This window comes from Vigna angularis, chromosome 8, assembly GCF_016808095.1.
Source record: "Vigna angularis cultivar LongXiaoDou No.4 chromosome 8, ASM1680809v1, whole genome shotgun sequence".
In the NCBI taxonomy this organism is placed as follows: domain Eukaryota; kingdom Viridiplantae; phylum Streptophyta; class Magnoliopsida; order Fabales; family Fabaceae; genus Vigna; species Vigna angularis.
The window spans coordinates 10,120,380-10,133,373 of record NC_068977.1 but is presented as its reverse complement, the minus strand read 5'-3'; the positions used below and the strand labels follow the sequence as shown (position 1 = coordinate 10,133,373).

General features: G+C 33.8%; 1 protein-coding gene across 6 annotated transcripts; it reads right to left on the bottom strand.

The window, feature by feature from the left end:
* Positions 1-1,206: 1,206 nt before the first annotated feature.
* LOC108345666 (serine/threonine protein phosphatase 2A 57 kDa regulatory subunit B' theta isoform) lies at positions 1,207-7,069 on the bottom strand. Of its 6 annotated transcripts, XR_008244717.1 has the most exons (4): positions 6,717-7,069; positions 4,872-6,396; positions 3,772-3,988; positions 1,957-2,094 (listed from the first exon to the last, which is right to left on the bottom strand). XR_008244717.1 is itself a non-coding variant. In XM_017584322.2 (3 exons), the coding sequence occupies exons 2-3, from the start codon at positions 6,096-6,098 to the stop codon at positions 1,711-1,713; spliced, it is 1,611 nt and encodes a 536-aa protein (XP_017439811.1). In that variant the 5' UTR covers positions 6,099-6,396; positions 6,717-7,061; the 3' UTR covers positions 1,207-1,710. The 6 variants fall into 6 exon arrangements, 5 of the variants coding, with proteins under 5 accessions (XP_017439811.1, XP_017439812.1, XP_052722824.1 ...); XM_017584322.2 differs by lacking the exon at positions 3,772-3,988 and having other exon boundaries at positions 1,207-2,094; positions 6,717-7,061; XM_017584323.2 differs by lacking the exon at positions 3,772-3,988 and having other exon boundaries at positions 1,207-2,094; positions 4,872-6,300; positions 6,717-7,061.
* Positions 7,070-12,994: the final 5,925 nt, after the last annotated feature.

Genomic DNA, 12,994 nt, shown 5'->3' with positions numbered 1-12,994 from the left:
TTAATTAAATTAATAGTAATTATTTCATTAAATAAAATAAAATTATTCTATATATAACTACGTAACAAATTAAATTAATTTATTATATTTTAAATTAATAAATTAAAAACTAAACAAAAATAAACCATCCTCCACATATATCGCATATCCGTAATCGGATGTGCTATATCCGTTTAAATAATGAAAATAAACAAATTTAAATAATGATTTATATAATAATTCAATAACTAAATAAAAAAATACGTAATTAAACTAATAAATTAAAAAAAAACTAAATTTAAATAATATCTATATATAAATTTAAATTACAATAAAATAATAAACTAAAAACCAAAAAAAAAACCACTTAGACATGTGATATATCCATTTGACCTTGAAACAAATGTGAATATCCGTCACACCATCACATCACAAAACAACCACACCATCACACCACAAACTAAAATGGAGAAGAAGTGAAAACGGATATGGAAAAAATGGGTTGAGAAGTGGAGGAGAAAGAGAGAAAATGAGAGTTGAGGAATGAGAAAAAAGGATATGGAAACTCAGAGAGAAAGTGAGAGTTGGAAGTTGGGATTGCACAAGAGAGTGAAAATGAAGTAGGAATTTAGGGTTACAAAAAAAATAAATAAATAAGGTTAAAGTAAAAAATGGTACTTTTATAATTAAATTTTTTTTGGGAGATGCAAAAACATTCATTTAGTGATGGTGGTGGAGGGAGAAACATTAATTACTCTTGAGTTCAATGCTGATACTTGATACAAAACTAATTTCACATATTATCAAATGTAATTTTCTTTAATAATTTTTATTTTAATATTTCACTTCTTCAAATCAATTTATGATGTCAAATTAATTAGCGTAAGATTTAAACTACAGTTATTATTATGTGTGATTGTTTCACTAGACCATTTGATGACAAGAAGATGATTGGATTGCCAACAATATTATTACATAATCAATGAACATTATTACTTAATAAGAAACTACAACTACTAACAGAGAAAAAATGTAAAGACAAAAAAGCTTTAAAGAATTGTGTAGATTGATGACAGAAATATTCAAGAAAAATCAGAGACAAAAAATAGTAAACCTTAAAATAAATTGACAGATGAACAAAAAGCACATTTTCATCCCAATCTGGAATTTCAAAGACAGATAATAGAAAAGAAAGATTCATTGAATACTTTTATCAGTAATAACACATTCACTAAATAATTTGCTTTCATCATTTCATAAAATTGAGCGTCCACAGTAATTCACATAAGATAAGCTCTAATGGCCCAATTTCCTTAAACAACCAACTCACCTACACAAAAAGAACCATGATTGACACTAAACATTGGCAACAAAAAATGCAGGATGCTTCCATCAAAGTTTAAGTATGAAAGCAGATTAAACGTTGAATTCAAGCCATTGGAAACATCAAACATCAAAGGCCAGCTTTAGAAAACAAATTCTCAAATAAACTGTGGCTTGAGGCAACCATTCTTGTCCATGCAATCCAATATATACATCATTCCATGCTTGTAAGACCAAGTTGGAGCTGTTTTGTACCCCACGTTTTTTGGCCATGAAATTTTATCAATGAGGTCAATGGAACCAACAAAAACCAACACATTATCTCCCCTTGTATTCTTATGCAACATAGTGCAATGCAGCATAAGTTATGCTTTTGAACTCTGCAATGCCAATACCAAAACACAAGAATTACTCCAACTGAGTTCTACTTGCCTTGCTAGAAGGGGCATGAGAGGCAGTTCTGGGAGAAACCAGAACAGCTTCATTGGTTGTTGCTTTCATGCCTCCCATTTCTTCTAAACGCTTCCATCGGGCCTCACGCTTGGACTTCATATCCTTCTCTTGTGCTTCATTTTCCCGAACTTTCATCATGCACTCTTCATAGAATTCAGGGTCGGTGTCGGCGAATATCTTGCGCACATTTATTGTCAAGCTTTGGACGGCCTGGTTCCAGTGGTTTCGAGCATTTTGTTCTAGAGCAGGTAAGACAATTGGAAGTATAATTTTGTGGTTCTGCTTGATTAAAGTCCCGATGTGATCATTATTCCATAAGAACAAAGCCCTCTCTGCTACCTGCAAATAAAGAAGCAATCAAAACATATGAAAGAGCATGGGAATAAAGTGATGGTTATGGTAAAAATATCCACTCTTCAGAATTATGCTTCACAATGTTAGCTATACATGTCATTATTAGTTAATCCCACCAAGAATGATGAGCCAAATCGAAGTAAAATGGCAACATTTTTGCCTAAATTTTGGGAAAGGCATTCACAGCAGTGTTTAATAGTAAGATCACTTCTGTGTGTTTCATGGATTGTTAAATTACTCTTAGGAGAGTAAAGCAGGGAATATGACATTCTCATGTTTGGAACAAGCCTTAAAATTCCTAGTGAGTTGATTTTGATTCCCAGAAAAATAAAATTCCTGTTTAGCTTGATTGGTATTTGTTCCCAAAGTGAGGGTTGGGTAGGCTACTTTTCCAAAGGAATGTTGGAAGCATTTTTATAACCTAACATCAACTTCTATTCTTACTCTTCTCCTATCATTTACATTTAGAAAGTGTTTAATTTATATGCACTGTTAATGGAGAAAGTGTTACTTTGTCATTGCATACACTATCTTACTCTTTGATAAATGCATCAAGTTCTGAACAAATACGTTTTTTAATTTATCTACAAATAACATTACTAGTCATAGTATTCTTGAGAATATCATTCTTGACAATGCAATCTATCTTGAACCAAATGTCTCCTATTACCACTTTTTATCAGTATTAAAAAGAAAAGAATAATACAAGCTTGCTAAACTATGGACCCTTGGCCAAATAAAGAATCCAAAATCTAAGCTATGATGGAAGAGGACAGGGAAAATTTGTCTGTAAAAAAGAGAATATTGGGCGCAATCTTTGTGGCTTGCAGAATTAATACATAAAATCTTCACTTCAGCCCCACCATTCTGGTTATCTATAAGAATGGTGTTACATTTATATCTTTGAGGCTGCAATTACAGTTTCTATTGTACATTTTGACACCATAAAACTAAAATTATACAGGACAGTAGTTGTGAGTTCATCAACAGAGTGAGGTTTTCATAGTAATCAAACTCCGAATAGATTCTGTTGTATGCTTTAACCAAACTTCTCATATTTTTTGGATGGCTATTACACCTTCTACGAATTTACTTATCAACTAGAGGCTCATAAACAAAACACAATCAATGATGAACACCAAGTAAAACAATCCTGGCTATCGTATTTATAATAATATATAAAGGTGATAGCAACTTTCAGTTCGCACATTTGTCGGTCCTACTCATTAACTATTGGTGATGTACTGCAACAGCACACTCTCTCATGGGAAATTGGCTATTATTGGAAGCCTAAATCCCACATCTAGTATGGGGTGTTTGGTGAAGTACATAAGTGATTTGATTCTCCCCTTGAAAGCTACCACACTCGGAGACTTGGGAATTATAAGGTGATTGAACTACAATGGATATTCAGTGTGTACATAAGTGGGTTCTGCACCCTTTAATAGCTAGCTTTTGAGGGAGGGTTTCCAAGAGTTTGGGTACTTTCAATTGATAGCAGTATCTCCAAACAGGACATAACTACAGAAGGGCTGATAAAAAAGGCTGAGTGAAACACTGTAAAGTACAACAGTTGGAATGACGGCCAAGATACAGCAGTATGATAGGGACTTTGTACATTACAAGTCCAACAGTGAGTAGTATGGATACTTAGTAGAATACCTGAGTGGTTTGGTTCTCTCTCTTTGATAGCTAGCTTTTAGGGGAGGGTTCCCCAAGTGCAGGGTGTTCATCACTTCCCAATTTTCTTATTCTTTTTGAAGTGGTATGCTGTAGATTAATTGTTCTCATTCTTCTCATTTTACCAGAAAAAATGTAGAAAACAGGCAAAACAATGTTTGTGCTTCCACTGGTCTGTTATGAATGAATTCAAAGTTAACTGCACAACATAAAGAAAATATGTACAACATCTTTTCAGCAGTCCGTACCAATACATTTTCACTGAGTTGAGTTCACGTTGTAGTCTACAGGGATCCCCAACAATAACCGTCCCACAAAAAAATTAACACAATTACACTCAATTCAGTAACAGATTACCCAAATAACCTAACAATGGCATCCTCAAAGAAAATAAATGGTCATAGAAATAACAAACCACAAATCTTTCACCAAAACATTGTTCAAGCATTCTGAAAGTCTATCAGAAAAACAAAAACAAACTTGTCTTAGTGAAAGCCATAAAACATTGGAGATGGCAAAAGAAAGCTACAATAACCAATATTATGAGTTAAAGTTCACAGAAGTGAAAATCAAAAGCCATATTATGAGTTAAAAGTGAGCACACATTTGAAAAAAAACTGTATATAACTGCTCTTTGTATTAGTGGTAGTAATCCAACATTAAATTATTTTCAAATGGCATTACAATTAGTATTGTGAGGCCCATGTTTCATGGCTAACATACAAAAGAAAGTTAAGTGCACATTTGACTTATGCTTGTCAACTTATTCATGTCTTTTGAGACCCATGTTTGGCTTATATTTTAAAAGAAGTAAATAATTATTTTTGTCAACTTTCAGAGAGCTTCAAAAAAAGAAAGGAACAAACTTCTCCAGAAATAATCCCAACCAAAACTGAACTAGGATGTTATTTGAATATGAAAAGTGGTTTTCTTCACCAAATTTCTCCCATCCTACGTCACAAATCAGGCAACAACCAACAAGCAAATTTAGGCTCCTTTTCATCAATTTTGAGGGTTGAAAAATCATCATAAAAACCAAAAGAAAAAGTGGAAACATACTGAAAGTACTATAATTAACTAACCTGGAAATGTGAACTGCTTAAGCAATGACTTATTTGCCGGAACAAGGGTACCATGCATCGTTGAAATTCTGCAGGTTGAGTTGCTTCTAAGACCTCCTCTAGCTCCCCTATGAACATAACCTCCTTAGAACTATTAGTAATGGGCCAGTATTTTAATAATCCCCGTATAACAGTATCAGCAAGCTTGCAATCTTTTTCCACAAACTGTGTAATGCAGTAAGATAATTGCTGGTGGTACATTGGTATGCATTTTGGTTTATGAAGAGGAATAAGTGCTCGCACAAGAAAAAGCTTGTGCTCTTCTTTCAGTGGCAAAGCAAATCCGTTGATTATACTTCCCAAGATTTCTAAGAGTTCTGCAATCCCATTGTGTTTCTCAGTTTCAAAAATGAAGCGGTAGAATATATTGTTGATTGCTTTTCTGATGAATGGTCTGTGCACCATAAATTTCCCATAAATACGATGAAGAACTGTCTTCAAGTATTCCCGTTCCCTGGAATCCTCTGAATCAAAAAGGTCTAACAGTCTCAGGACAAATGAATGATCAATATACCTTTTTGCCAACTTTGCATCAGTCTCAGGTGATGTGACAAACCTTAGAAGCAGTTCATACACAATTTGCAAGAAAGGCCATGCAGGGTCCATGGAAGGTTCTTCTTCATCTACATCAAATGCTTCAAGAGCTTTGTTCTCACGAGGAGGGGAAATAAATGTCCGGAACAAATTTATGGACACCATTTTTACAATTTCTTGCATCGTAACATCTGTAAACTTCCCATTAGCAGATGACACATAATCCACAAGTTCTACCAATGTTTGTCGCTTAATTTCCTTTTCTTTGAGGTTCTTCGTAGGGTCAGTCATGTCAAATAAAATACAGCACATTTGCAGCTTTCTTATAAACAAATTCTGCTTCTCTGAATTTGGAACATCACGAAAACTTGGCAAGGCTTCATAGGCAGAAACTGGAAAACTCCCATTCAGATTTAGTTTTGAGTTCAAAGCTTGGGCAATCTTATCACCATGATTTACTCCAGGAACCAAGTTAGAATCAACAACGCCTGAAGGAGTTGAAGCAGTTGAATTTCCATAACGGTTGCCGGCTACATCGGTGCTCCTTGCACTGGTCGAAGGAGTCGAAGAGGGCGTTGATAACACCCCTCCTTCTCGGCTTTCTCCCGACTTGGAGGGCTTTCGAGGGAGCCTATTTAGTATCTGCTTGATCATAACTTACAATTGGCTCAACAAAAGATTTTTGTTAGAATGCACTCCTTATTGAAACTCTTCAAAACATACAAAGCAGCAACCTCAATCAGCAAGTTAGCCAAGCATGTGCTAACTGAATCTCAGACAGAGACAACATCCAATGAAACAATGACCTCTCTTCAGCATCAACTCTCTTAGCCATCATAAGATAGTATCATCTTTGCTAAATTTATCAACAAAAAACACTAATTGATAGCAGCCAGAGGATTCAGCAAAAAATTCTTTATCAACATCCATGGTGCTTCTTATTATCACAAATCTGGAAAACAAACAAACTCCAAACTCAAAATTACCCCAAATCCCAAATATATTAAAAAAATAGCAGGAACCCAACAAAATAACCCCCTCCGTTTCCTACCAAAATAAATAAATGGAACAACCCTCACAGTTATACCAACCCTCACGGTCATACCAAGACACAAACAAATAATTCAATTTTAAAAACAAAGATAAACAAATAAAAATTGCAAATTCCCCTGTCCATAGATACCAACCAACTAATAACGTAACATAACACCACAAGGACCAAGAGAAAAACTTTGACTTGTTCATTCAACTACAGTAAGAAGAAAGGTATACCTTAACAATATAGCTGGATCAGAGAGAACCAGGATCTGGTCCGATCCACGAAAAAACCCCAGATGAAATTTCCGCTGAAAGGCGTTGAGGGACAATGAAACGCGATGTGCAACAACCTTAACAATCGAAATTCCGGGAAAAAATTAATGGGTTCAGGGGAAGAGAGAAAAAAGCAAAGGTTTTTTTGGGAGCAACTATGTAGTAAAAGAATTGTGAAGAATTAAGGATGCTGGTCTTTGCCAAAAGAAAAGATTGAAGTGCATCTTTGAAGGGGCAAAGAGAGAGAAAGAGAGAGAAAGAATAAAGTGAGAAGAAGCAAAAGCAATCACTTGCTGAAGTAGTAGTTGTTATTATGATCTTGCTAGAAAAAAAATAAATGAATAAAAGTGTTCTTCTTTAAATTTTATTTTCCTGATATTTCCTTTTTTTTCATCTTCTTTATCACTTTTCACTTTTTTTTTTAATTTATCATCATAACAAATTATTTTGCACTATATAAATCATAATATAGCCATGTTGGGGAGGAGCAAGTTGTAACTTCAATTTGTTTTTCCCGGACAAAATAAAAGGTTGAGAGTGTCTAGAATTTAAACATTTGTTATGTAAATTTCCTCCTTATGACAATTTATTGTATACGAAGGGTCAGTTTAGTTTAGTATCAATATATTATTAAATCTAGAGTAATGGTTTTAACAATTTTCTTACTTAAAATTGTATAAAAGAATAAAACAATAATAAAGCTCCACAAAAAAATATAATGGAAACGAACTATATATTAATAAAGAGATTTCTCAATTTGATATACACATTTTATATTTATATTTTATTAAAAATAGAAAAAAAAATTCTAAATATTAAAGGTATCATGCACTTTAAAAGCAATATATAACAGCGAAGACTCTCATGTTTTGATAATAAGATTAATACAAAAAAAATATTCCTAACTTCTTTAACTCTTCAGCAGTAATAACTTTTCAATGCATGTGGTCATTGTCAAAACATAACATGTGAGCATCAATTTAATATAACTTTGTTTTAAATAAAATAGGGATTAGATTGAGATAAAAAAAATTGAGAAATTACTAAATAAGTTTCTCATGTATCAACAAATTTATTAAACCTTCAATAATATAATATAGGCTTAATACCCTCTTTGGTCCCCAGTTTCAGTGGTTGATGTCAATTAAGTCCCCTTTTATGAAAGTGTTTTTAATATGTCCAAAGTTATTCAAATTAGCGTCAATTTTGTCCCTTCCGTTAACTATTAGGAAACGGAGTTAATGCGTTGATGATGTGACAGTAATTATTTGCAACGTGGAATAGATTGTTGTGTGTGTGGTGACGTGTATGTTACTGATAGAAGTAACTGTGCTGTAATACTTAAGATTGGGTAGGGCAATGATTTAGGGCACAGAAAAAACCAATAAGGATCTTCTTGTCCATTACGCCAGAGGTCTTCTTCCTGAAATTTGTCTTCTTCTCCTCTGTGTTGTTATTGTTTACGGTTTGGATGTTTCTGTGGAGTTGGCAATAAGGTGGTGGTTCGTCTTTCGCGGTTCGTCTTGGGCGAGTTTGTGTTTGGTCGTTCACAGTTGGTTGGCGAAGTGGTTCATGGTTGGTGGATGTCTCGCTTTGAGCTTCGCGACATACTGGTAATGTCTTTCAATCAAGGTTGTTCATCTTGCTCATGGGGGAGCTCTCGTGGTGCTTCATCGAGGGGATTCATTGCAAACCAAATATGCCATTGTGGGGAGGTTGCTGTGTTGAGAGTGGCAAGAACAGTTAAGAACCAGGGGAAGCAATTCTAGGGCTGCCCTAATTACAAGGTTTATAGTTTAATTTTTGTTATAAATTGTTTTGGTGATTAACTAAATGTTTATGGTTGGATACTTTGAACAGCGGACAAGAAATGAAGAATTTCAAGGATGCAACTTCTTTAAATGGCATAATGATGATAATGTAGATGATGGTGGTAGTATTATTGCTTGGCAAAGGAGAAAGATTAATACTCTGGAGAAATCTCTTATGGGTTGTCAAAAAAGGGAGAAGATATGGTTAGGAATGGTATGTTTGATGGGGTTGATGAATATCATCGTTGTATGTATTTTGTTTAGTAGTCCATGATGTGTTGTACTATGATGAACATCATCATTGTTTTTTGTAATATGATGTTTTCTAATGAATGAGAAGAACAGTTTGGCCTTATTGTCAAGAACATATTAATTTGTGGTCTGAATTTAAATGTTGTCTGATATATACAACATAAGCACTCTGCAATTTAATTTGAAATAAAAATAAAATGAAGAAGTGGTTTAAGCACAATCATGGTTTAAGCACATCATGAAGAAGTGGTTTAAGCACCTCATAAGTGTAGATGAGGTGACCTGGACTGAAAAATATAAGTACAATATAAGTGTGTCCTGGACTGAAAAATATGAGTACCTGTAAATTGAGTATACATCACAACAAATAACCACAAGTAATTTATATTGTAATTCACATTATAATCAGAAATTGGAAATGAAATTGACATCGAAAAGATAAACTGTCATTGACATTGAGATTTTAAGCATCCAAATACATATTATAGTTAACAAAATACCCACATCACAGCTAACAAAATAGCCACTTCAAAATGGAGTTCAAAGTACAACTGAATGTTTACAAAGAAGCCAATAATGGCTGTAATACTTAAGCTAAAGTTGATCATACTGTGATGTCAATGTTCAAAATACAAGTGAAATTGTATATAACTTCTAAAGTGCTGTTGTAGATGGTTGGGTTTGAGGTTCCTGACTTGGTCCTATACTGTTTTGGGTTTCTGGTGCCTGACTTGGTCCTGAAGTTGGCTGGGTTTCAGGTTGCTGACTTCCTTCATATTGGTTTGTTGGATGACGTTGTGGGCATGTATTTCTTTTGTGACCAAGTTGTCTGCATATGGAACATCTCTTACGAGTCCCATTTTGCTTTAGCTGTGTCTAATCCTTCTTCAGTTCCCAAGCCTCTAGCCTTCTCTTCTTTTTTGGTCTACCAGGTAAAGTCCTTTTAGGTGGGGGCAAAACATCAGGCTGAGAAGTCATTTCCCACAATTGATGACCGTTGACAGGGTATATGATTGGGATGTATGTTTCTTGGTATGTTGACCTTCTAAACCAATTTGGCACGTAGTCTTCCTCATTGATGTTTAAGAAATTCATTGCAGCTAATGCATGACAGCATGGCATGCCTGTTAAAGTCCACTTTCTGCAAGTACAATCCAATTGGTCTATGTCAACCACATACTTCTCACCAATCATTGAAGTGTGTCTGACCTCAAATATTTTATCTCCTGCCCAACTACTGTAAGACCCAAAATAATTACGATCAATATTATTTTGTTTAGTTTGTAAGAATCTCTTGTTGAGTGACAATATTCATAAAATCATTTATTACGTTAAAAATTATTTTTTTATGAATCAAAGTTAAACTAAGTGATATTATTTTGAATTAATTATTTTTCAGGAATTAAATGCGGAATATGTTAAATAACAAAATTTTCTGATATTGTAATTGACATCAATAGGCAGTAACATTTTTCTCTTCAAAGTTCATGCTTGGTTACATTTTTTTATTGCCACTTGTTGGTGTTTTCTGAAAATTATTTGTGCTAAGTCATCTTACTAGTAATAGAGGCTTATTGAATGGACGTTAGACTTAGCCATTTAAACACTAAACATTATTTTATTTTTTCTTAAGCTAAGCTTCCCTATGCAATAATTTTCTTAATAAACCGTACCTTACTCTTCTATTCCTCCATAATGTCCAATTATGTTTTGGTTTCCCCACACAAATAGTAGTTATTTACTTTCCAACATAGCATCTTGACTTTCTTGGTTTCATGCACCAAAAGAGACAAAACATGAAATGAACCATGAAATGAGAAAAATGAATCTACGGGAGACATGGAATTTAATTTATGAAAGTTGGGACCCATTCATTTGAAAAACTTCTCCTACCAATTATTAAGTGAATTCTATTTAAGAAATGAAATGGGGGGATATCAAAGGGCAGAGGAGGAGAACGTGAGTTAACTAAGAACTTTCGTCAAATTGTGAATTTGAGAGCAAGCTAAGTGAAAAACTAGCTGTGGACTAGAAGCAGTAGGAGTGAAGGATTTCTTACTGGACTTGAGGTAGGGGAAGCTAAACCATCTCTTAGATATTACAATTTCATATTTCATGATCATGAATCTAATTAGGAGCATATTGGAATTTATTAACAATAGCTATCTGTCTACTTTTGTGAATCTTAGTCTCCTATTGTTTTCTATTTTTCGAGTTACCTTAGTACACTGTCCAATTCTACTTCATTTACCGTTAGATGTAGCCAAATATTTGATATATGGGACATAAGACATATTAATTTTCTTTGACCGTTCGGATTATTATTCTATCATCTGTAGTTAGAGAATTAAATTCTGCATGCTGGAGTAATTTGATGACTGCTTTATTTCTGCTACTAAGTCTCTACGGTAAAACATACATTCCCACCTAGTGAACCGTTAGATTGACCTTAAATTTTTATATGTGGACCATAAGATATATTATTTTGCCTTGACCGTTCGGATGGTTACTTTGAGGCCTGTACTTAGAGGAATAAATCTCGCATGATGGAATAAGTTAATGATCACCTTATTTTCTGCTACTAAGTTCCCTCGGGAAAACGTAAATGCTAGCCAAGTTAACCGTTGGATTGATCTGAAATTTTGATATATGGTTTGTAAGCCATCAATAGTGAATTCGACCGTTTGGATTAGCCAAATAATGTCTAAAGGTGGATATATAGATTTCGCATTTTGAGGTATTTGAATTTTCAGCTTAGTTCTATCTTTAAACCACGTAAGGAAAATTTAAGAGTTCCACTTCATCAACCATTGGATCGAACTGAAATATTTATTACAGGTTTTAGATATATATAAGTTTATTTTGACCGGTCCGATTTTCAATAAGAAGTCAGAAGCTATAACAAATATATATGTAGTATTCCAATATTATTAAGTGTTTGATAATTTGGATTTTTTTTATTGTACTTTTGGAAACTGTACTGCAGTTAGTAAAGTGGTATAAAAAAAATTTAGAATTTAGTGGTCAAAGAAATAATTTTGAATCTAGATTTCAACCAAATAAGAATCATCCCATTTGGAATTCTGTGGGGAGAATAATGAGTAAAATAGTGAGTAAAGGTCATCACTGAAAACTATAAAAAACGTAATTAGAACGTTAAAATCGGTACTGCAGTGGACTCTGTGGTCTAAAAATTTCGAATCTGGTGTCTAAAGAAAGATGTTTGAGTTTAGAATCCAATAAAACAAGAATCAACTCATTCAGAGTTCTGTAGAAAAATTTATGAGTAAAACACTGAGCAAAGGTAAGATTTGACAGCAAATTGTCTTGAATGTGATTTTTGGATTTAATGCAATTTTTGCATGAGATTAGTTTATTGAGATTTGATAGAATAACCATTGATGATTCTCTAGTATTATCGTGTATAATCAGTAGAGATTTATGTTTTATCTCGGTAATTAAAAGGATAATTCCTTTTACCTGAAAAAGGCGATAGGTGGATTCGAGTCCTGTTATTTTCCTCTTACGAAGGAATATGGATGTCTTACCTTAAGTTTCTCTCTCGTGCTGAGTATTGTGCTTGGTGAATAGATGTTGATCACCAAAGTTTTTACTCGTAAGACCTTGAAGGACAATGAAGATATGTCCGAAGCTGCGGGTGGAGGACGACTCTTATCCACGGTTCATATGAGGAACCGGTGTTGATATATGTTTATCAAATTTATATGTGGGATAGAGCCGAGATAGGTCCAATAGCTGCGTGTGAAGGGCCAGTGTCCATTAGTTGTGTGTGAAGGACAAAAATTGATAAGTCTAATATCCATGTGTGAGGAATGGAAAACAAAGTGAGACTCGTGTCCATTTATTTTATACGATATAATATCAAGATATAACATTTAATGTTATTATTTTGTTGTTTGAAATGGGAAAAACAAGTTTATTTATAACTTATGTCCTTCTGTAATTGGTTAGCTCACCCTATTTATGTGTCTACGATGATCGTATAACTCGTATCGTTACACGGGAGTAGATGATGTTTCAGGTAAAGTTGAAGAAGTTTAGTGCGAGGATGCGATGTGAAAACCTCTATGGGATTTTAGAACATGTATTTTAAATTGTGAAATGTGTGGTTTGTAATTTTAAAGAGTTTTAGTATTTGGTTTGTACTTCAATAAA

Excerpts from the sequence above, each read along its gene's own strand:
- LOC108345666 (XM_052866863.1), bottom strand. The coding sequence starts at position 6,098 with ATGATCAAGCAGATACTAAATAGGCTCCCTCGAAAGCCCTCCAAGTCG. Across the intron at positions 2,095-4,871 it reads TAAGCAGTTCACATTTCCAG|GTAGCAGAGAGGGCTTTGTT; the intron begins GTTAGTTAATTA and ends CTTTATTTGCAG.